Source organism: Branchiostoma lanceolatum, chromosome 6 (assembly GCF_035083965.1).
Source record: "Branchiostoma lanceolatum isolate klBraLanc5 chromosome 6, klBraLanc5.hap2, whole genome shotgun sequence".
In the NCBI taxonomy this organism is placed as follows: domain Eukaryota; kingdom Metazoa; phylum Chordata; class Leptocardii; order Amphioxiformes; family Branchiostomatidae; genus Branchiostoma; species Branchiostoma lanceolatum.
In genome coordinates, this window is record NC_089727.1 from 18,838,977 (window position 1) to 18,861,690 (window position 22,714).

Consider the following 22,714-nt stretch of genomic DNA (forward strand, 5'->3'; position numbering starts at 1 on the left):
TTTCGAAACAGCTTTGGTAAGAAAAGTTACTACATAGTACAGGTGCTACACTGAAATACTAGTAATAAAACTGCAAATATGCATTTCTTTTGTATTTCTACTGTACCTCAGAATTGTTTTAACCACAAACTTGAAATACCATGAAAACCTTTCCCCTCCTACAGTAAGACTCAATATTTGTGATAAAGAACTATAGAATACATACTCATGATACTGAACATCTTTTGTATCTTTGAGTTTGAGATATGCTCAAAGTTCACATTCTGTTTATTCTATGCATAATTTTTTGTTATTATGTAATATTAATATACTGAAGGGCACATACTTTATACAGGTTGGTGACGTTACCCTGCTGAGCTTTGCAGTTCATCAATACTTAACACATTTTTTCAACGTTTAATATAACGTCAGACTTTTAAGTGGAAAGGGTTATTCCACATATTCTATAGGGGTGTGTATTCCTTTTTACTCCTTCCTTTCCCTGTTAACTTTATTGTCAGTAAAATTTAAGTATTCTCGGCTGTCGTCCAACGAAGTGTAATACTTTGGCCCGAGAAATGCACAATAGGTGTTGCCCTACAGCTGTGCATTCTGCCCCCCCTCTCTCCCTACGTGGTACGACCCAGTGGTCCCACCTGTCATATACATAATTGATCCACCAATAGACACATAGCTTGGGGCATAACATGTGGTCTATCATGTGAGATAGCAGTAGGACCGCTTTTCCTCTATTTATGATAAATAATAAACAAACTTGTTGCTTGACACCAGGACGTTTGGATGACGTGACGTGTTATGGCAGGTTCCTGCATTGGTCTCGGACTTGTTGAGTTGGTACAAAGTTGTCTGGGTGTTTTGTAGTGGGTGGACCGGGTTTTGGCGGAGTCCGCCCATTGTCCCAGTATAGCTGTAGGCGGTGTGGCACATTAGGCTAGCTGTTTCGCACCACTTTGCAGCATGGAGACAACACGATTATCATGTCGCACGACGTCCGCGGAAGTTTAACCCAAATGTCGCATTTTTCGCTGGATTGGGAGGAACCGGTGCCGTCCGAGGCCCACCTGCCGTATTACACCACAGGTGAGTCACCTGGACAAGATGTTGTCATTCTTAAGTTGTCTTCCAGACATTCATATTAGAACGTGTGATACACTCAAGCACAACTGCTGTTCCAATATAGAAAGACCCAGTATAATTACTGTGTAGTTACCTGAATGTGCTGTATATAAGGTGTCACTGCCCTCTTCTAAGCATCTTCAGTTTGTGTCTTGGAGTTTTGGTCAGATTCTTCTTTCTCGGAAGACGACGTGTTCCATAGCCTCAGGCAGTCGAACTGTAATTATGTTATAATAGTCTGTGATACACTTGTTTCAGTATTTTTGCATCACAAAAACAAGCAGAATCTGTAATTGATTGCTATCAAACTGGAAACAATTTCCATACAGAAGTTTTACAAATTATTAAAGGTTCATTTAGTAAGGACTATATGACTACTGTACTATTGTAGAAGCTAGAATTGTAGGGCAGAAATCATTTTGTAATAATGATAGAAATGGCAGAAACGTCTAGACGTAATGTATTATAAACACAGTTCTTTTTTTGGTGGGGCTTAAACTATCTTTTAAAGGGTGGGGCATGATAATACCGTGCCCTGTGTATTTGTATGTGCCTGGTCATGCATATACGTCTGAAAATACATCACTTGGTTTCAACTCAGTACTATATAGATTTATGTATTTTCACATGGACTTAGATTCGCATTTGGAGGGAAAAAGACGTTTTGTTGTGTTTGAACGTTAATTTTGAATTTTGTGGTTGAAACAATTCTCTAGTGCAGTAGTAATACAAAACACCTATTTGCAGTGTCATGATTTTGTAGTACATGTAAGAGATCCCCACGCCCCTGCCCCCCCCCCCCCCCCCATCACAAATAATATTTTACACTACAGTATTAATTATGAAAACTATTGGTGAACAGTTAATCTAAGATTTCAGTAAGAAGATATACTATTAGGTAAAATTGGCAACATAATGTCATTCAAATCAAATGAAAATGTAGGCATTTTTCAAAACTGAATTTGGCTACTTTTAGTTTTTAACCTTTAGCAGACCAAAGTAGCCATTTGGCACCCAATCCCCTATTGGTTACAGAGTTAGGCAGCAGGGAGAGGGTTAAGACTCTCAACAACAACATTAGCACCTGCCATATACTGTAAATGCAGAAATGTTCGCGGGGATTTAATTTCGCGGTTGGGAGAAAATGGAGTGTTCGCTGTGGTTTTGAGTTCGCGTTTGAAACAATAGTAGCGCTACAGTCGCACAATGAAACGGCTTCTCGTTGTGGTTTTAAGTTTGCGGTAAAGAGTTCACCGCAAAAACCGCGAACATAAAGCCACCACGAACATTTCTGCATTTACAGTATTACATATACTGTATCTCACTGTGGCCCAGAAATCAATATATATTAAATGATGCAACTTTGTTTTCTCAATTGAGGCAGTTTCATATTGTAGTGATTTTCAGCTGTATAGTGATTATAACAACTATAGATCTTGAGATGTTTGCGGTGGCTTTGTCTACTGTATTTCAGAATTTTTTCGACCGTGAACTTAAAGGCACCCAGAGCATTTTATGAGGTTGAAAACTGGAAATATTCTAGTTGCTTTAATCTTTATGAAATTGACATTCACGGTCACTGTTTACCACATTTACGTGCGGATTTCTTATCAAAGGTGCTCAAAAGCGGTACAAAACTAAGCTACATGGTGATCTTTTAGTTTCACGCGCCTACTGTAAATACTGTATATACCATAGCCCCGCCGACCTCCGTCAAAACGTAGAAATGCAAAATTAAAACATAAAAATGCAAATATTTGACGGACATGCAGTCACTCTCTCATTGGTCGAACCGCTAATTGTGGTGGACAGTCAGGATCAGTCTATTAGGGCTTGGATTTTCTATCAGTTCTCACCACACAACGACATCATATCTTTGCTCCTTAATGTCGACATGTAATGGTATAGTGTTATTGAAACTTACTATGTGTTGGAATGATTAGAAATTGAGTTTTTTTTTATTCAAGTTTTAAGCCTCATAAAATGCTCTGGGTTCCTTTAAAACACTGCAAAACTCTCCTTTCAACTCCTACAATGAAGGTGCATCTACATGTAAGTCCCTGTGAAAATAAACACAGCTACACTGTTGATATTATGGAAGTGTGTGTGCTATCAGATAGTCACGGATTCAATGTTGTTTAAACAGTACTCGTCTTGGTGATAGCAGAGTGACTTTAACTGCTTTTGCCAAGGATATACGTAATGCCTTACCAATTTAGTGTTTATTGACCATAAGAATTTAATCTGCTACCAATATGATTGATTATTCAATAAGATCAAAGTTATCGAGAACTGTTGTGGATTTGATTTTAAATCAAGGTCCAAGGAAATTTCAGTTAAAGAATATTTGTTTTACCCTAAGGAAGTGAAGTACAGTATTGTTTTTTGTCTGTTGTCTGTCTGTGTGTTCATGCTATTCCCAATATACACATTTATGGCATTGCTGTATACTTTCTGTTTCTATTTTTGTCAGTGGCCGGTCACAAAGCGGTATGGGGTTGAAGTCTGCTGTCTCTGACTGCCTTGTTTAGCATTGCATCATAGAAGACTCAGACCCTCTATTTATGCTAGGGATTTGAGAGAAACAAGTGATTTTTGTTTCATATGCAGAGGGAGTAAAGGGTTGATTAAGAGAGGTGCTCAAGAGACTGATTGGCTGTGGTTTAATCTAATCATGGTTGGGGCAATCTGATTGGATAAACGGTTGGGAATAGATCAGTGTCACTAAGGTTAGGTCAATTGGGAATTACGTGACTAAATTTTTAAAGGTGTTAAATGCAGTATTCATGAGATTGCTCGATAACTTTGATGTTATTGAATTATCAATCATATTAATGACAGATTAAATTCTTATGGTCAATAGTTCTTGTTTTTTTGTGAACCAGTTGTTTTGCTCTTATTTTATTGGCCCAATACTACTAGTATTTATGGTAGCTTTTATATCCTCACATAAATAGATGTATTATGATACCAGATGTCAAGTTATGATCAGTCGTTTATTATGTACGGGTACTTCATTCTTCAGTCTCATAATTTTGCTATTTTTGTCATGGTTTTATTTTTGTAATATATATATTTTCTGCTTTTTTGCAACATCATTCCAAAGTGGTTCATGTTATCTATTAATAGACAATTGACACTATTCATGATAATGCGATGCTTTACAGTGATTATGTTCCCAGAGGTGATTTTCTCTTTATTCCCTTGGCTGATTTTGTCTCTCGATTATTACTTTATGTAATAATCATTGTGGTTTTCATCATTCATCATTGTGGTTTTCATCATTCATTATGAGTCCAGTGCTTCGTTAAACAATCCAGAAAATGAGATTGATAATTATTCAGTATTTTTGGAAATTGAAATGAGAAGAATTTGTAGATGATTTTGTTCCGGATCAGTAGACTAGAAATTCGACATATTTGGGTATCCCACCTGCCCCCCTCCCCACCCTGACGAATGAGGCATTCCAAATATAGTCATGAAGATCACCTGACGTCATCGTCTGTCGGGACCTGCCGGCATTATCTCTGCAGGAGGCTCCCTAAGGGGAACACAGAATTACCTGGTCGGACCAAGCAATATTGAATCTCATTATTCAAAGCCTGTGTCCCCTGCAAAATAGGTTTTATCTCTTTTTAACAGATTGAAAGAAACTGTTTTATGAAATATTCATCAGAGATTCTTTGAATTTGGCAAATTTTCGTCCTTGATGAGAAATATTGGTTTACGATGGGGGTGCTGAAGAACCCCAATCATAGCCTCCTGCAGCTGGAAGGCAGGCGGCCATTTTGTTGTTGTAAGAGGAGGATGAAGGAGGCAGGTGAAGGTCAGGGGGAGGATCAGGGGCTGGTCAGCTGGGTCAGGTGCAGCCTGCTGGATACGCACCTGTTCCACCTGGACAGGGAGGAACCCAGCAATGAAGGTGTGTTTGCAGCTGCAGGTGGGGGTTCCATCTGTATGGACAGGTGGGGTGGGGGGGGGGGGGGAGTTCAGGTGTCTGGGTCGCACAGCCAGATGTGGAGGGACTTACAACTAGCAAGAGTTCGGAGACCTCATACCTCCTTGAGTTATTCAGAGCTTTTGTAAATTTCTTGTTTTATCTTGTCTCATAGATATGATAGGCTCTATGATTGTCTGTTGTAGATATGATAGGCTCTATCTATTATGCTTTATGGTCTTATCTACCCAAATTTAATACATTGTATACATGAAAGAACTACATCATAGTACATGTATTGTTTGGCAGACTTTCATTATAACATTTCATAATTGTTTGTGCAAGTGACATCCATATATATGAGTTATTCCTACCACAAATATTTGGAAACTCAAACAGACCCACATAAAGACACAGTCACCCCAAAAAAATCTTTTACAATTTTTCATGTATATAAATTAAACAGTATTGTCAATATACATGACTTTGTTCATATTGGCAAGGAGGTTGATATTGGCGAGTGCTTTGAGTTGCAAGCTGAAAGAAGTTTATATTTAGTGTTACTGGTAAATTAAAAACGATGATTGGTTTTTGGCTAATAGTATGTGATTACAATGCGCAGGCAGTATGGAGAATTGGAGTGATGGTTGGTTATTGATCATGAGCTCCAGGAAGCTGGCCCGAAGATTGGTTGTTGGTCATGTGATCTGCAGGCAGCAGGAATGGTTGGTTATATGCCATGTGTTCCACATATGGCAGTGATGATTGGTTGTTGATCATGTGCTGCTCAGGTATAAATGATTGATGATTGGTTGTTTGTCATGCATGTGTTCTGCAGGCAGCAGGGATGATTGGTTGTTGGTCATGTGATCTACATGCAGCAGTGATGATTGGATGTTGGCCATGTGATCTGCAGGCAGCATTGATGATTGGTTGTTTGTCATGTTATCTGAGATCTACATGCAGCATTGATGATTGGTTGTTTGTCATGTTATCTGAGATCTACATGCAGCATTGATGATTGGTTGATCATGCGATCTACATGCAGCTAGCAATGATGATTGGTTATTGGTCACATGATCTATACACAGCATTGATGATTGGTTGTTGGTCATCTGATCCATACAGGCAGCAGTACGACCAGCGGGATCTCTGGTGCCCCCGTGACCCCACAGGCGACGTTACAGCGCGTGGGTTCGGTACGGGAGAAGCAGTCACTGCGGGCAGTGACGAACATTGACCCCGAGATCAAACCTGGCGAATACGTCCTACGGAGCTTGTTCACCGAGTTTACCGTCCAAGCCGAGAGGAAGATAGAGGTGGTGCTCGCAGAGCCATTGGTATGTAACGTTACCGGGTTGGAAACCACTGCTATGCCCCAATGCTGTGCCCTTGGGAAAGGCACTCTACACGACTTTCCTCACTCCACCCAGGTGTGAATGGGTACCTGACTTCGGTTAGGGAAAGTTGTAATGAGGTCACCTGCTGGCGCCGAATGCAAGTGTGGAGCAAATATGTATCTGTTGTGTATTATGTGATTGTAAACCCTGCAGCAATTCAGCACTGGCTGCCATTGCACAGGTAATTTCTGACCAATGAACCATGCATTCTTCAGCTAGACTTCTCTATATTTTGCTTGGACAAAATGGGCAAAATCTTTGGTCAGGGGCTACATTATGATATCTCCCTGTTTCTGTTCAAATTATGACCACTGATTCTATACCAAGTTTTATGAATTTCAAAGCTATTCATATCATAAAGGTATGTTTCTTGTTCATAACAGTTCCAAGGTTGGTAGTAATATAATATCTGCTCTTGACCTTGCAGGAGAGGCCGCTGTCCAAGTCCCTCCAGAGGGGGGAGGATCCACAGTTTGACCAGGTAACAGCTAGGTTTCACTCTCACTTTCTTGGGTTGCTTAGAGCCAGTTTTTCAGTACGTAGTGAAACAGATTTTATATAGTTTAAAGATGGCATGAAACCATTTACAACTTTTAAGTACAACATTTTCTGATTGTGTTGAATTTCATTATCAATGATTATCTTGCATTGAACATACACATGATATTATGCATTTGCGCCAAATATAAACCCTACTGTTAACTAAAGGTATATCACACCATCACAAAATCATTCTTCAGATTAAGGTTTTTGTGTAATCCAATTATGACTGCCGATGACTTCACAGTGAATGTGGCAACTTCAGTAGTTTAGAATCAAGCACAGCTACAGTGTAGCGGCTGAAGAAAAAAAAAAACTTTGAAAAGCTGTGAATTTGAATATTATAATGTCTGCCAATTGTATGATCACTATAATTATGGTAATGCATTGTTTGCTTCTCGAAATAATTTTTTAATTTTTTTTAAAACTGTAGTGCTAGTATCCAAACTGTAGCCTGGGTGCCATCCTCCGTAGGAACCGCTTGCTCAATCTTTTCGCTTGCTAACCATGAATGTGAAAAGACTGAGCCTGCGGTTACTACGGAGGATGGTACGCAGGCTATCCGCACTGGTCACTGCATTCACAAGCACTGATATTTTGGAGTGGATTGTTGAACTGACCTCTAACACTTCACCCCCCTCCCCCAGCTGCTCAGTTCACTGAATGCCGTGGCCGAACACTGCCTGCCGTCGTTACTGCGTACGCTGTTCGAGTGGTACGACCGACAGAATGGACCAATGGGGGAGGCCGTGGAGGGCGGTATGGAGGAGCCACGCCCCCGGACGAACACAAAGAGTGGGAAAGGGTACGGCAGTTCAAGGTCATATATTGTTTGTGTTTTTTCTGGGAGATTCATGGTTCAAGGTCACCGATATCAGGTGGGGTTTGAAGGAGACAACCTTGAGATTTATTATTAATTTGTTTTACGTTATTTGTGCTTATTTTATGTATGTCAACATGCAACAAATTTGACTCGTTATTACAAATTTTGAGTACAACACATGATAAACGTTGGTAGTCTGTATATCTAACTCAACATGTTGAATTATCCCAGATACTTGAACGTAGGATAATTCTTTTGCATCCAGTTTCTTGTTTACATGTATTGAACAGTAGCAGACCCTGCAAAAGTCGCTATACTTTTGTTGTGCCAATAAAGATTGATTCTAATCAGTAAGCTTAATAAACGCTCGTAGTAGGCCTAGGATATCTGAAAATTTGCTTTATCCAAAGAACTGAAAACTTTGTACTGGGTCTCATATAGCTGTTCCGTTTTCTTTTCCTTGCAGAGAGAAAGAGAAAGACTATCTGTATGAAAGAAGAGATGTGAGTATGCACAACAACTATTGCTGTCATTTTCATTCTTCCCTGAAATTATCATGTCCTGTTGACAGTTGCATTTAATGTTGATTAGACATATTTTGTATTTGTTGTTGTTTACATTTACATGTATTTTGTTTTCATTTCAGCTTGCTGTGGATTTCATATTCTGCCTTGTCCTGATAGAGGTTTTGAAACAGGTGAAATATTTTATTGTTTATTCTTGTAATAAATCTACATTTGAAATCTGTATTTAGATAAAGTTACTGCAATGTTTGAAAGGTACAGTTGTAACTGTAAATCATGAAGTATTTGCGGTGGTTTTGCTCGATATGTGTGTGGGTCACGACACCAGCAATAGCTGCCTGTGTCCCATGTGTATTGCACTGTTGGAATTCTAATTTAAAAAAGGATATATACACCAGATATACACATTAGTACATATTTACATAGTAGAGATCATGATAAGGTTTTGCCCTTGACCTAACCTTGACCCTGTTAATGTTATTGTCCAGAGTCACATCCACCCCATCCCAGACAGTCAAGTCAAGACCATCGAGAACCTCGCCTTCAAACACTTCAGACACAGGGAAGGGTGAGAACACTGGCTACTACATTATGAGTCACCTGAAAGTGAATTATGATCAATGTAATGAAATATCATGCACCAAAATTTGACATTATTGCCTTTGCCAAGAAGGTTAATGTTTTTTTCTCTACCGTTTGTGTGGGTGTGTTAACTTTGTGGACAGCATATAAAAGTTGTGGACGGATCTGTATGATGTAAAGTGTTGGCAAAACAAAGGACAAATTCATTTATGCCCGCCTTCCAGTGACTTTCTATTGTACTGCAGCAGAACCTCTGGTTTTCATATCTCGTGAACTGGATATGCTATTGTTATGACTTTAGATTGTGAGTCAAATGGAGTGTTTTACAGTTTTGGTCCACATAGAGTTTAACCAGGTCTGTAAGCTAATACATTAAACCAGTATGCAAGTTCAACAAGGCTGTTTGTTTATGTACAATACAATGTATTGAATATAATAATTGATCATATTGTGCGTTGTTTTATCCCTCCAGACAACAGTCATCAGTTAATGCCAGTAACCTGCACATTATTGCTGACCTGTATGCAGAGGTCATCGGAGTTCTCACGCAGTCCGAGTGAGTACAAACTATAGCTAGTACCTGTCATAATTATGAAAACTGATAATGTCCTTTTGAAGGCTTTTGCTGTTTTTTTTTGTGTGTGTCTGTTTGTTAGTTTGCTTGTGTGTCCATAGTAATTTGAAGACAGTAGTTGCAGGAAGTGAGAAGGAAAATTTAGTTATATTGGAGGCTTACAGGAATATTGAGGCCAAAGGTCCTGACATGGCTGCACGGTTTCTACATGTAAGATACATTGAGGACTCTAACAGGAAGTATGGTCAAAGGTTCCAGATAAGTCCCAGAATAGGTTATTTCATTACCTGTCTTCAATTTTCTGCTGTATGCATATCCATTGTATGAAATCTTTAATTTGTTTAATTGTGTGATCTAAGATCAGCAGGTGTAAATAATTGTTTGTTTGTTTGTTTACTCTGATAGGTTCCACTCTGTGCGCAGAAGGTTCATGTCGGAGTTAAAGGAGCTGAGAAGCAAGGAGCAGAACATGCACACCACGCAGGGGGTCATCGCACTCATCATGGGCATGAAGTTCTTCCGGGTCAAGGTAGGTCATTGACGTCCATTTTGAAGTCCTTCCAGGTCAACTGTTTCTGGTAAAAGACCTTAATACATTGTCCTACTGAATGCAGGAATGAATGGATGCAATGAATATGGATGGATGGATGGATGGATGGATGGATGGATGGATGGATGGATGGATGGATGGATGGATGGATGGATGGATGGATGGATGAATGAATGTCACTGCAATATTTTCACAAAATGTGTAGGAAACTCAAATTCTTAACAGTCACTCAGTATATCCTTCCTTTATATATGAATAAATGAATGTTTAATTGAATGAATGTATGATTGAATGAATGAATGAACCAATGAACAAACTAATGAACGAAGTACATGTAAGAAGCCAATGATTGAGGGAGTGAGAAATCGAATGAAAGAACAACAGAATGTTTATTATAATACTTAGCAAACAAACATTAGTCAATCGAATGATGAATGTTTAATTGAATGAATGTATGATTGAATGAACGAATGAACCAATGAACAAACTAATGAACGAAGTACATGTAAGAAGCCAATGAATGAGGGAGTGAGAAATCGAATGAAAGAACAACAGAACGTTTATTATAATACTTAGCAAACAAACATTAGTCAATCGAATGAACAAATGAAGAACAATGGAATGAACAATTTAATGAACGAATGAATCACAATGATTTTTGCTTGTTTCTCAGCTTTTCCCCGTGGAGGATTTAGAGGCATCGTTCCAGTTCATGCAGGAATGTGGGAAGTACTTCCTGGAGGTCAAAGACAAGGACATCAAACACGCCCTCGCTGGGCTCTTTGTGGAGATCCTGGTGCCAGTCGCTGCGGTAAACAAACTTTAGCTTCTGTTTTTCTCATGAAAGCTCATCCGTGTTGGAAATAATCATAGTACAATGCTAAACTTTCTTCCAACACAAATGTATTCAGTCGGATCGAATTTTCAATGACCAGTTTCGCCATCTTCAGGTTCAATATTAACCAATCACTTCCGAACGTAACCTCACAAGAGTTAAAGACACTGACCTTGATTTATTGGCACATGACTTTAATGTGAGCAATTGGTCAAAACATATTCAGCTTTCTTATAAAGTTTCTAGCCTGGTATCTATCCTGTTCTAGCTCCTGTTCAGTCTTTTGGTCACTTCGATGTAGAATAGTCTGTCACCTGTTAATGAGTCTGTGTTGATTGGTGTTTGAATATTAGCATAAGATATGAGCAAGAGTCCAGATTGGCCCTGAGTAGCATGGGCCCAGTAACTGCATGGTAACAGGGCTTGTACAGGCATTCATAAGTTTGAACCCCATTATACTACTTTTGGGATACTTGCTCTGAGTAGCATGGTCCCAGTGATGGCATGGTTATAGCGGGGTTCATACACTCAGGCAATTATAAGTTCAAAATCTGGTTATACTGCTTTCGAGAAATATTCTACACCCAAAATAATGCAGGACATATACGTCTTCCATTGCTTACAAAAGAGAAGTCAAACCCTTCACTAGTTATAGACAATTACATTAATTTTGTATAATTTAGATACGCAGCTTTTATACCTATTTTGTACACTGTTCTTTTATATATGTATGTTATTTGCATTTAGCCTTCGGGCATGAATTTGCAATAAACTTATTATAAGGGTGAATGTTTGTAATGGGGACGGAGGACTATCAGAATAGCAAACTGGAGCATGAATAGGATGAATTCCAGGGTGCAAAATTAGATGCAAAATATTATAGTAAATGTAATTATGAAATTTCATTATCATGATGTGTTGCCAAAGAAAACTTGACCATACATTTGACATTGTTTCTTTGTACCTTTTTTTTGCTATCCAGGCTGTGAAGAATGACGTAATGCTGAACCTACCTGCCATCAAGTGTTTTGTGGAGATGTTATATCAGCACACCTTAGAGATGTCTGGCAAGAAGAAACATGCACTGGTCAGTAAAACTTACAGAATTCTGTTTTACTCAACAGTTGTATGACACCAAAGTACAACATTTCTCATTATATTACAAAAAAAAGTAGAAAAATGAATTATATTCAACAATTAAAAAATGATTACCTTAATCAATCAACATACATGTGTACATGTACATGTAGTATTACTTGCATTTAAAGCTACTGTCATTGTAAACATCCAGGTAAATAATGATTAAAAGACAATTCAATCTCTACAACTGGATTACATTCGGAGATAACATCCAGAGGCTTTTAGTGACATCCACCACTCTTCTTCAGCATCACTTAAGTGAACTTGCAGACGAGTCAATTCTGATACATCTATAGTAACTGGATAATTGGTTGAACATGATTACAGTCATCTTTACATCATCCTTTTCCTGTAATTGAACATCCCACCATCAAAAAATCATTCTAGACCTTCAGACTCAAGCTTTTTGTCACAATGTCATCCAGTTACGTACGAAAGTCAGTTGACCTCAATACAACAGCAATTGCCCAGTTGAGGCCATGAAAGTAGATTTCTTTTTACCCAGGAACATTGGACATTCTCCTGTGCTTTTCTAGAACTGTGTTAGTTGTGAAATATGCAATAAACAACCGTTGTTTGTTTGTTTGTTTGTTTGTTGCAGGCCCTGTTTCCCCTGGTTACCTGTTTACTGTGTGTGAGTCAGAAGCAGTTCTTCCTCAACAACTGGCACTACTTCTTATCCAACTGTCTGTCTCATCTTAAGGTAAGACTTTTCCTGGTCTTAAGGTGCAAACAAACAGTTTGTCTAGTAGTTTAGATCCAGTAAAGCCGCACTGATTTGATTACATGGATGACACCTGCATGCATATCAATTTTCGTCTGATCTCTCCTCAGTTTGCAAGCATATTGTAAATTTTAAATAAAAGTTGCATAATGATCAAATTTATGCCGTACATTGCATGAAAATGGATACTAATGATAAAATGCCTCTTTTCTAATTGTAAAAAGTATTAATTTTGTTGCAAACTTACTCCGTGCACATTTAATATTTTGATACATGTATATGTTCTGTTTGTTCAGTCATTTGTTTAACTTTCCTAAAGAACGAAAACCTTTTTTTTTGCCAAACTGTCAAATCAGTTTATACCCTTTCATTGTTGTCATCTCTTAATATTTGATCAAAAATACAGATTGTGGAATGTGGCAATAAAGAAGGATATGAGCTTGTTTTGACAATCAACTGATTCAGAAGTATATGATAATATTTTCACCTTCGTTTTCTTTTTCGGTTTGTTTGTTTGTTTGTCTTGGTGTGTGTTCAAGTTTGTTCCCGCTGGCCCGGGTCCAAGTTTGTTCCCGGTGAGTTGTAACTGTAGACTGACAGGATGTGAAGTTTGAGCTGGCCTGTGTCCAAATTTCTCGGGCATGATGGCAAGAAGTGAAGGTTGGCAGGTGGCCAAAAGTCAGGAACTCGAGTATGGCATGTACCTGGGAGTGGAGCATGTGTTATGTGAACTGGACATGCCTGTGTTATATCTTGTCAAGAAATTTATTTAAAAAAATATTTCATATGAGGTCTTGAATTTTTTGTTGTTTTGTCTCTCCCACAGAATCGTGATCCCAAGATGTCCCGGGTGGCCTTGGAGTCTCTGTACAGACTACTGTGGTGAGTACTGTAGATTCATTCATTTTAACAGGGAGAAGGGGAAAGGAGGCTTTTGCACTGTCATTTCAGTCCACAGTTGAAACAATTCTGTAGTACATTTAGTACTGCAATAGAAAGGCATATTACTGTAATTCTTGTTTCTTTCACTGTAACTTTAAGTTCACTGTTTTCACTGTCACCTCTGGACCGTGAACTTATCATCACAGTGAAAAACCTATTTATGATTCCTCCACACATCCTTTCTGTAAATCACTTGCTACCACCGTGAAGTTAAAGTTCAGTGAAAATGTCCCTTTTTCTTACACCGTGAAATTTTGCTACCGTGAACTTAAACTGAATTACAGTAAGTCAAGGTGTGATGATTGTGCAGAAATAAAACCACTGTGAACTTTTCAAGATTTACGGTCCTTCAAGCTACAGAGGCAAAGTTAAGCGAAATGTGGTACATGTAGATGTAAAACAAAAATTCAAAGTGATTTAATCTAACCTAACACTACCTAAAGTGCACTGTCTGTAATATTGCCTTTTATTGTCATAAAATTAGGTTTTAGAAACATTTTGAGTTAGATATGGTATGGATGTGACAAGTTTTTTGGTGTAGTATTGCCATACATGTAATACTATACTATCTGTTTAGGGTCTACATGATCAGAATAAAGTGTGAGAGTAACACCCAGACCCAGAGCCGTCTGCAGAACATCGTCAACAGCCTGTTCCCCAAAGGTTCCCGCAACGTCGTCCCCCGCGACACGCCGCTGAACATCTTTGTCAAGATCATACAGTTCATCGCACAGGTCAGACCTCTTTGTTAGCTCTGTGAAGGGAGGTATTGTTTTCAGTGTGTCTGTGTTTCTGTATTTCCATACTAGTTATTTCTATATGCTAGGCATGTCTTGTCAAAGAGTGACAGGAAGTAAATGGCAAAGGTCAAAGTTATGGAAGTGATCGGAAGTTGTGGAAGAGTTCAGAGTTGGCGGAAAATTAGTAATTTGTCAGCATTGTGCGAAGACAGACAGACATTCCAGGTCATTACGTCTGTGAGATTGAAAGAGCCTAGACTGTTTTAGGGGAGTTATTCTTTGCGGTCTGTCTGTTGCCTGTCCATTTAAGATTTCACAGTTATATGCTTTCCACATGCCAGTCATGTTTACTGTAGAGTGACAGGAATCACAGGGACATTTGCATGATAAGTGAACTTCAATTATTGAACATCTGAAGACATAAGTGAAACTCTTTGATATGAGATGATTGACTTTCTGTTTGTGTTTTAGACTGGTGTGGCATTAATGTCCATTTCACGTGCTATGATTCCTTTGCATCCTGTATATATTATTTGGCCATTGATGGACAGGTTTGTCTGCTTTTTTCACTGCAGGAGAGACTGGACTTCGCCATGCGGGAGATTGTGTTTGACCTTCTGTGTGTCGGACGACCTTCAAAACTTGCACTCTACCCAGAGGTCAGTACTCACACAAGTTGTAGCCATAACCTTGAACCATACATGCAGCTTGACAGGATTGTCTCTCAGTTACTGTATCATCCTTAATGCTACAATGCCCCTGTCACACAGCAGAGATATTTGTATTTGTAGCGCTATCATATAATGATCTTTTGTTATAATGTGTAACTAAAGGTAGGAAACATAGAATGGACAACACTTATATAAGCTAACAAAGACTGATCATGATGTTGTACAGTCTTTTTGGACGCTAAAGTGAAAAAGTTGAAACTCTAAAGGTTCATCTATACTTCTGTCCACACAGAGGATGAACATCGGCCTTCGTGCATTCCTCGTGATTGCGGACAGTCTAGAACAGAAGGACGGGGAACCTCCCATGCCGTCCACGGTCGGCGTACTCCCGTCGGGAAACACGCTCCGCGTCAAGAAAACCTTCCTCAACAAAATGTTGACGGACGACACTGCCAAACAGATCGGGATCCAACAGTATTACCCTGCTGTGCGGAAATCGCTGGACGGGATCCTACGCGCTCTGGACCTGCAAGTGGGCCGGTCCATGTCCATGACGAATGTCCAGTGTATGAACAAGGAGCCAGAGGATATGATCACGTGAGGCTGCAGTCTGTAGTAATTCAGCTAGGGGGCATTGCAATACAGTGTGTCATAATTCAGCATCCCAGCATTTGATAAACACTGTACTCTAACAGTGATTTAGTAAGAAATGTGTTTTTAGATCTTCAGAAATAGACCAATGTCCAGTGTGTGAACAGAGGATATGATTATAAGAGTACTGCAGTCTGTAGGCATTCAGCTAGGGGGCGTTGCAGTATAGTGTATAAAATTCAGTATCCCATCTTTTAAAATCTGTACACGTACATTGAGTTTGTAAGAAAATGATAATTACGGATCTACAACATGAAACAGTGCAACACTGTCCATCAAAAGTAGAATTGAAATGCCACTCTCTTATTGGCTGAACCCTAATTTTGATTGACAGTCGAGATTATTTTATAAACATTGACCTAAGATGATGTTTTTTACAGAGGGGAGAGAAAGCCAAAGATTGATCTATTCCGGACGTGCGTGGCCGCTATCCCGCGCCTGATCCCGGAGGGGATGAGCAAAGCCGAGCTGATTGACATGCTGTCGCGACTGACCGTGCACATGGACGAGGAACTGCGCAATCTCGCCTTCACCGCACTGCAGAATCTCGTGTTGGACTTCCCTGCTTGGAGGGAGGATGTTCTGAATGGTATGTGAACTGAATTTTATTCTGTCTAGTACATTTGTGTGGACTGTAATTTGTAATCAATCTGCTAGGTGTCACTGCAGAGCCTGTGATCTACATTGTATGTGTCCTCTAATAGGATTTTAGTCATTTTTTTATATGCCAACATGAGTGTATGTATTTTCACTGGTGTGGAAGGAAGAAAAGAGACAGAATTGGAAAAACACTATTCTGAAATAACAATGTCTTTCACTGTTGGTAATATGTGTTGGTTGAATTTATGATAGATTATTTCTCTGCTGAATGTTGTGTAATACATGTACTTACATACTTATAATAGATAATAGTGCTGCCAATATCAGACCAGGCACTCATTGAATGGTGCAACGACCTAGTAAGAAGAGTGTTTGCCTTGCGTTCGGTAGCTTGTGAGTTCGATCCCCGGCTGAGTCATACCAAAGACTTTAAAAAGTACATGCTGCTTTCTCCGCTTAGCACTCAGCATTTCAGAAAGAGTATGGTAGTTAAACACACATTCCACTACCAGTGGACTAGCCTCCTGCTGCAGTGCTTGTGGTGAGAAACAGATCCAGGGTGTTTGGATCTTGCTGGCGGGGTGACGATGAAGATAACGAAACGACGGAAGACAAGACACAACAGGCAGCGAAATAAAAGACGTCTTGACACGTTCAATCCTCGAAATCAACTCTCTTTAATCAAACAAAGTTGTTCTGCGAACGCGCTCGTTAAGACGTTGAAGTTCGGCAAACGTACGAAAGAAATAGAAACAAATAAACAACAAATAGCATTCTACGTTCCATTGCGGCAACGGCTACCATTGCGTCACACATCCTTTGCGTCACACATTCTTACACTTGCACAAAAGTTGTGTGGTCCAAGGGCTTCGAATCGGGGATAGGTGCCAAGTTTGGTAGGGGAGGATTTCAGCTCTAAACTTACATTTAGAGGGAGCAATAACTGATCTGCAGACCGTTCTAATCCCGTTGCTGTACTACTCCAGGTTTCATTGCGTTTGTCCTGAAGGAGGTCCATGACACCCACCCCCTGATCTTGGACAGCTCGCTGCGCATGCTGGTGCAGTTTCTCACGCACTGGCGGACTGCGGACCAGGCGCTCTACGACACCCGGGTAGGACACACAATTTATGCACGACAATGAAATATAAACATCATTGTCATTCTGAATGAAGTTTAAACTGTAAAAGCCCACACAACAAATTGGACTTACCCACATTTTCGACTGGTCAGCTCCAGTCTTTGTCAAGGAATGAGCAATCCACTACATCTGTGACGTCATGTTATGCTGACAGATCACTTGACTCGGTGAGCATAACATGACGTCACAGAAGCAGTGAGTTACTGATTCTTTTACAAAGACGGGAGCTGATCAGTCGAAAATTTTTTTTCTTTTTATTTCTGTATTCTTTTACTAGGGGTAGCTCCCTCAGTGTCTTGGCACTGATTTTCAGGGAGGTCCTAGGTACACATATACAAACAATACACTGATATTTACATAACAGAACATATTTGTCCTTCAGATCTAATATTTTCTTAAACAGTTTGTGGCTGTTAATGCAGACAGCAGTAGAATCATTCAGGTGTATTGTGGAAACCTAATCAGTGGGCTGTTCTTAGTTTTCAGGCTGTGATGAGATCGATGTTCGTTCTGGTGGTGGAGTATGGTAGAATGTAGTTGTGCTGTTGTTGACTGTGTGTGCGTTTGTATTTGTGGCAGAACAGGTAATCATCAGCCCTCTTCGTTAGAAATCCTGTATAAACAGCACCACCTATCAGTGCCCTAAGCAGGGTACAGTAAAAATTAAAGCAACAACAACCACCGTCGCCATGGCCATGTCTTTTTATTATTGCCAATCTTGTTACAGATGTATGGCCCACCCGACCTGGCCCCCCACATGCCCTTTGACCGCAGCCCCCACTCCAGGGTGCTCCATCGCGTGGAGGGGTTCGCCCTGGTCATCCTGTGCAGCTGTCGACCGGTCACCAGGAAACTGGGGGTCATCATCCTGAAGGAAGTCCGCACACTACTCGGGACAACAGGCAGATCTAGTGTAAGTACTTAATCTGTTGTTTCATCTTTGAACTTAAAACACCGCAAAAACACCTTCGCTGTTCTACCTGGAAATTAAGCCCCCACGAAAATAAATGAGTTTATAGTATATAAAACCTTTGTTAGACCTTGTAGTGTTGTGGTGGAGTGTGAAGCAATCCCTTGTTTATACAATAGGGATGTCCAATGCACATGACAGGAACAAGTTTTGAATATTCAAAGGTGTCATCATATCATTATTCAGTTGTGATGATATTTATTGCAGTTTTTCCCTTTGTCTTTTGGATTAGAAATATGTACCCGATAGATCTTCTTGTTTTACTTAGACAGCATACCTGAAGTTTTTTCATTAATGACTGAAAAAATGCATTCTACCCTGCCATCCTACAGACAGAAGATGAGACCTGTATAGACGTGATGGACAGAATCTGCCCTGCAGTGGTCGAGACGTGTTTACCATTCCTGGCAGCAGCAGAGAAGGTAAACAAACAAACAAATGAGCATACTCACCATGAAGGTTAAGTGTTATCTAATAGAGAATGTACAATGTAAGTTTAGCACCAGGGACAGGACCAGTGTGAAGTCAGTAGGAGGATATTCAGTGTGAATGTAAGTTCAGCATCAGGGACAGGACCAGTGTGAAGTCAGTAGGAGGATAATCAGTGTGAATGTAAGTTCAGCACCAGGGACAGGGCCAGTGTGAAGTCAGTAGGAGGATAATCAGTGTGAATGTAAGTTCAGCACCAGGGGCAGGACCAGTGTGAAGTCAGTAGGAGGATAATCAGTGTGAATGTAAGTTCAGCACCAGGGACAGGGCCAGCGTGAAGTCAGTAGGAGGACAATCAGTGTAAATATAAGTTCAGCACCAGGGACAGGACCAGTGTGAAGTCAGTAGGAGGACAATCAGTGTGAATGTAAGTTCAGCACCAGGGACAGGACCAGTGTGAAGTCAGTAGGAGGATAATCAGTGTGAATGTAAGTTCAGCACCAGGGACAGGACCAGTGTGAAGTCAGTAGGAGGATAATCAGTGTTACTGTAAGTTCAGCACCAGGGACAGGACCAGTGTGAAGTCAGTAGGAGGATAATCAGTGTAAATATAAGTTCAGCACCAGGGACAGGACCAGTGTGAAGTCAGTAGGAGGATAATCAATGTGAATGTAAGTTCAGCACTAGGGACAGGACCAGTGTGAAGTCAGTAGGAGGATAATCAGTGTGAATGTAAGTTCAGCACCAGGGACAGGACCAGTGTGAAGTCAGTAGGAGGATAATCAGTGTTACTGTAAGTTCAGCACCAGGGACAGGACCAGTGTGAAGTCAGTAGGAGGACAATCAGTGTAAATATAAGTTCAGCACCAGGGACAGGACCAGTGTGAAGTCAGTAGGAGGATAATCAGTGTTACTGTAAGTTCAGCACCAGGGACAGGACCAGTGTGAAGTCAGTAGGAGGACAATCAGTGTAAATATAAGTTCAGCACCAGGGACAGGACCAGTGTGAAGTCAGTAGGAGGATAATCAATGTGAATGTAAGTTCAGCACTAGGGACAGGACCAGTGTGAAGTCAGTAGGAGGATAATCAGTGTGAATGTAAGTTCAGCACCAGGGACAGGACCAGTGTGAAGTCAGTAGGAGAATAATCAGTGTTACTGTAAGTTCAGCACCAGGGACAGGACCAGTGTGAATTCAGTAGGAGGATAATCAGTGTGAATGTAAGTTCAGCACCGGGTACAGGACCAGTGTGAAGTCAGTAGGAGGATAATCAGTGTGAATGTAAGTTCAGCACCAGGGACAGGACCAGTGTGAAGTCAGTAGGAGGATAATCAGTGTTACTGTAAGTTCAGCACCGGGGACAGGACCAGTGTGAAGTCAGTAGGAGGATAATCAGTGTGAATGTAAGTTCAGCACCAGGGACAGGACCAGTGTGAATTCAGTAGGAGGATAATCAGTGTGAATGTAAGTTCAGCACCGGGGACAGGACCAGTGTGAAGTCAGTAGGAGGATAATCAGTGTGAATGTAAGTTTAGGACCAGGGACAGGACCAGTGTGAAGTCAGTAGGAGGATAATCAGTGTGAATGTAAGTTCAGCACCAGGGACAGGACAAGTGTGAAGTCAGTAGGAGGATAATCAGTGTGAATGTAAGTTCAGCACCAGGGACAGGACCAGTGTGAAGTCAGTAGGAGGATAATCAGTGTGAATGTAAGTTCAGCACCAGGGACAGGACCAGTGTGAAGTCAGTAGGAGGATAATCAGTGTAAATATAAGTTCAGCACCAGGGACAGGACCAGTGTGAAGTCAGTAGGAGGATAATCAATGTGAATGTAAGTTCAGCACTAGGGACAGGACCAGTGTGAAGTCAGTAGGAGGATAATCAGTGTGAATGTAAGTTCAGCACCAGGGACAGGACCAGTGTGAAGTCAGTAGGAGGATAATCAGTGTTACTGTAAGTTCAGCACCAGGGACAGGACCAGTGTGAAGTCAGTAGGAGGACAATCAGTGTAAATATAAGTTCAGCACCAGGGACAGGACCAGTGTGAAGTCAGTAGGAGGATAATCAGTGTGAATGTAAGTTCAGCACCAGGGACAGGACCAGTGTGAAGTCAGTAGGAGGACAATCAGTGTAAATATAAGTTCAGCACCAGGGACAGGACCAGTGTGAAGTCAGTAGGAGGATAATCAATGTGAATGTAAGTTCAGCACTAGGGACAGGACCAGTGTGAAGTCAGTAGGAGGATAATCAGTGTGAATGTAAGTTCAGCACCAGGGACAGGACCAGTGTGAAGTCAGTAGGAGAATAATCAGTGTTAATGTAAGTTCAGCACCAGGGACAGGACCAGTGTGAAGTCAGTAGGAGGATAATCAGTGTGAATGTAAGTTCAGCACCGGGGACAGGACCAGTGTGAAGTCAGTAGGAGGATAATCAGTGTGAATGTAAGTTCAGCACCAGGGACAGGACCAGTGTGAAGTCAGTAGGAGGATAATCAGTGTGAATGTAAGTTCAGCACCAGGGACAGGACCAGTGTGAAGTCAGTAGGAGGATAATCAGTGTGAATGTAAGTTCAGCACCAGGGACAGGACCAGTGTGAAGTCAGTAGGAGGATAATCAGTGTTACTGTAAGTTCAGCACCAGGGACAGGACCAGTGTGAATTCAGTAGGAGGATAATCAGTGTGAATGTAAGTTCAGCACCGGGTACAGGACCAGTGTGAAGTCAGTAGGAGGATAATCAGTGTGAATGTAAGTTTAGGACCAGGGACAGGACCAGTGTGAAGTCAGTAGGAGGATAATCAGTGTGAATGGAAGTTCAGCACCAGGGACAGGACAAGTGTGAAGTCTGTAGGAGGATAATCAGTGTGAATGTAAGTTCAGCACCAGGGACAGGCCCAGTGTGAAGTAAGTAGAATGATCATTAGTGTCACTGTAAGTTCAGCACCAGGGACAGGGCCACTGTGAATTTTGTAGGAGGATACATGCATTTAGGTTTGCATGGTTTTTATTTCTGCCAAAATTAAGTGTTTGCGGTGGTTTTAAGTTTGCTGTAGTGCTATAGTCACATACTGTTACAGCATTGGACATAAACGTTTGCAGTAGTTTTAAGTTTGCGGTGAAACGGTCGCTGCAAAAAAATTCGAATATAAAACTACCACAACCATTTCTGCATTTACAGTATTTAGTTTTGGTTTTAAGTTTGCAGTGATACGGTCGCTGCAAAAAAACGCAAACATATAACCACCTCAACCATTTCTGCATCTACAGTATTCAGTGTGATTGTCAGTGTGAATGACACATATCGTGAAAATGTTTGTTTTTTTCCGATTCAGGCCGCCGTCCTTTCTACGCCCACCATAGACCTGCAGTGGTTGGCCGACAGACAAGCGTGGATCGGCGGCGTACACGATACGGTCGGAGAGCCCCACCCTAAGGTTGTTGTGCCTCCGCCGTGGAGCGCGTACGTGTATGATCCCTGGTCGCTGTGTCTCGCAGGGTTCCTGTGGTACAAGAACCTCCCCCTTCACTGTCCGGCAGCCGTCAGTTTTGCCTGGCCTGACAGTTACTGTCGCCTTACTACACTGTTCTCACACATCGACCCAAAGTGAGTATTTTTAGTATATGGTCAAATCTATAACAGTCATTTCCTTTTACACCACTTGCAGAAGCAGTGGAGAATAAATACTATAACCAATAAAATGTACATGTACCCTCTTATATGCTTTAGCAATAACATGAATTGTACGACTATACATTCAGCTACTTTTTTTATCTTATGCTCTGCGAATCCTGAATACATTATACATAATTCAATAAATGAATATCAGC

The 22,714-nt window shown here is 40.7% G+C and overlaps 1 protein-coding gene across 1 annotated transcript in view; it reads left to right on the plus strand.

The window, feature by feature from the left end:
* Positions 1-4,890: 4,890 nt before the first annotated feature.
* Positions 4,891-22,714, plus strand: part of LOC136437551 (protein furry homolog-like) — a 58,860-nt gene continuing 41,036 nt past the window's right edge. The window contains exons 1-21 of the mRNA XM_066432167.1: positions 4,891-5,038; positions 6,182-6,393; positions 6,881-6,934; positions 7,641-7,798; positions 8,283-8,319; positions 8,463-8,513; positions 8,829-8,908; positions 9,395-9,478; positions 9,902-10,025; positions 10,720-10,857; positions 11,864-11,968; positions 12,623-12,724; positions 13,572-13,627; positions 14,265-14,421; positions 15,003-15,086; positions 15,391-15,695; positions 16,130-16,338; positions 17,336-17,463; positions 18,218-18,403; positions 18,793-18,882; positions 22,219-22,490. Of these exons, the coding sequence (XP_066288264.1) occupies positions 4,924-5,038; positions 6,182-6,393; positions 6,881-6,934; positions 7,641-7,798; positions 8,283-8,319; positions 8,463-8,513; positions 8,829-8,908; positions 9,395-9,478; positions 9,902-10,025; positions 10,720-10,857; positions 11,864-11,968; positions 12,623-12,724; positions 13,572-13,627; positions 14,265-14,421; positions 15,003-15,086; positions 15,391-15,695; positions 16,130-16,338; positions 17,336-17,463; positions 18,218-18,403; positions 18,793-18,882; positions 22,219-22,490 (2,747 nt within the window). The 5' untranslated portion in view covers positions 4,891-4,923. The remainder of the gene's footprint in view (positions 5,039-6,181; positions 6,394-6,880; positions 6,935-7,640; positions 7,799-8,282; positions 8,320-8,462; positions 8,514-8,828; positions 8,909-9,394; positions 9,479-9,901; positions 10,026-10,719; positions 10,858-11,863; positions 11,969-12,622; positions 12,725-13,571; positions 13,628-14,264; positions 14,422-15,002; positions 15,087-15,390; positions 15,696-16,129; positions 16,339-17,335; positions 17,464-18,217; positions 18,404-18,792; positions 18,883-22,218; positions 22,491-22,714) is intronic.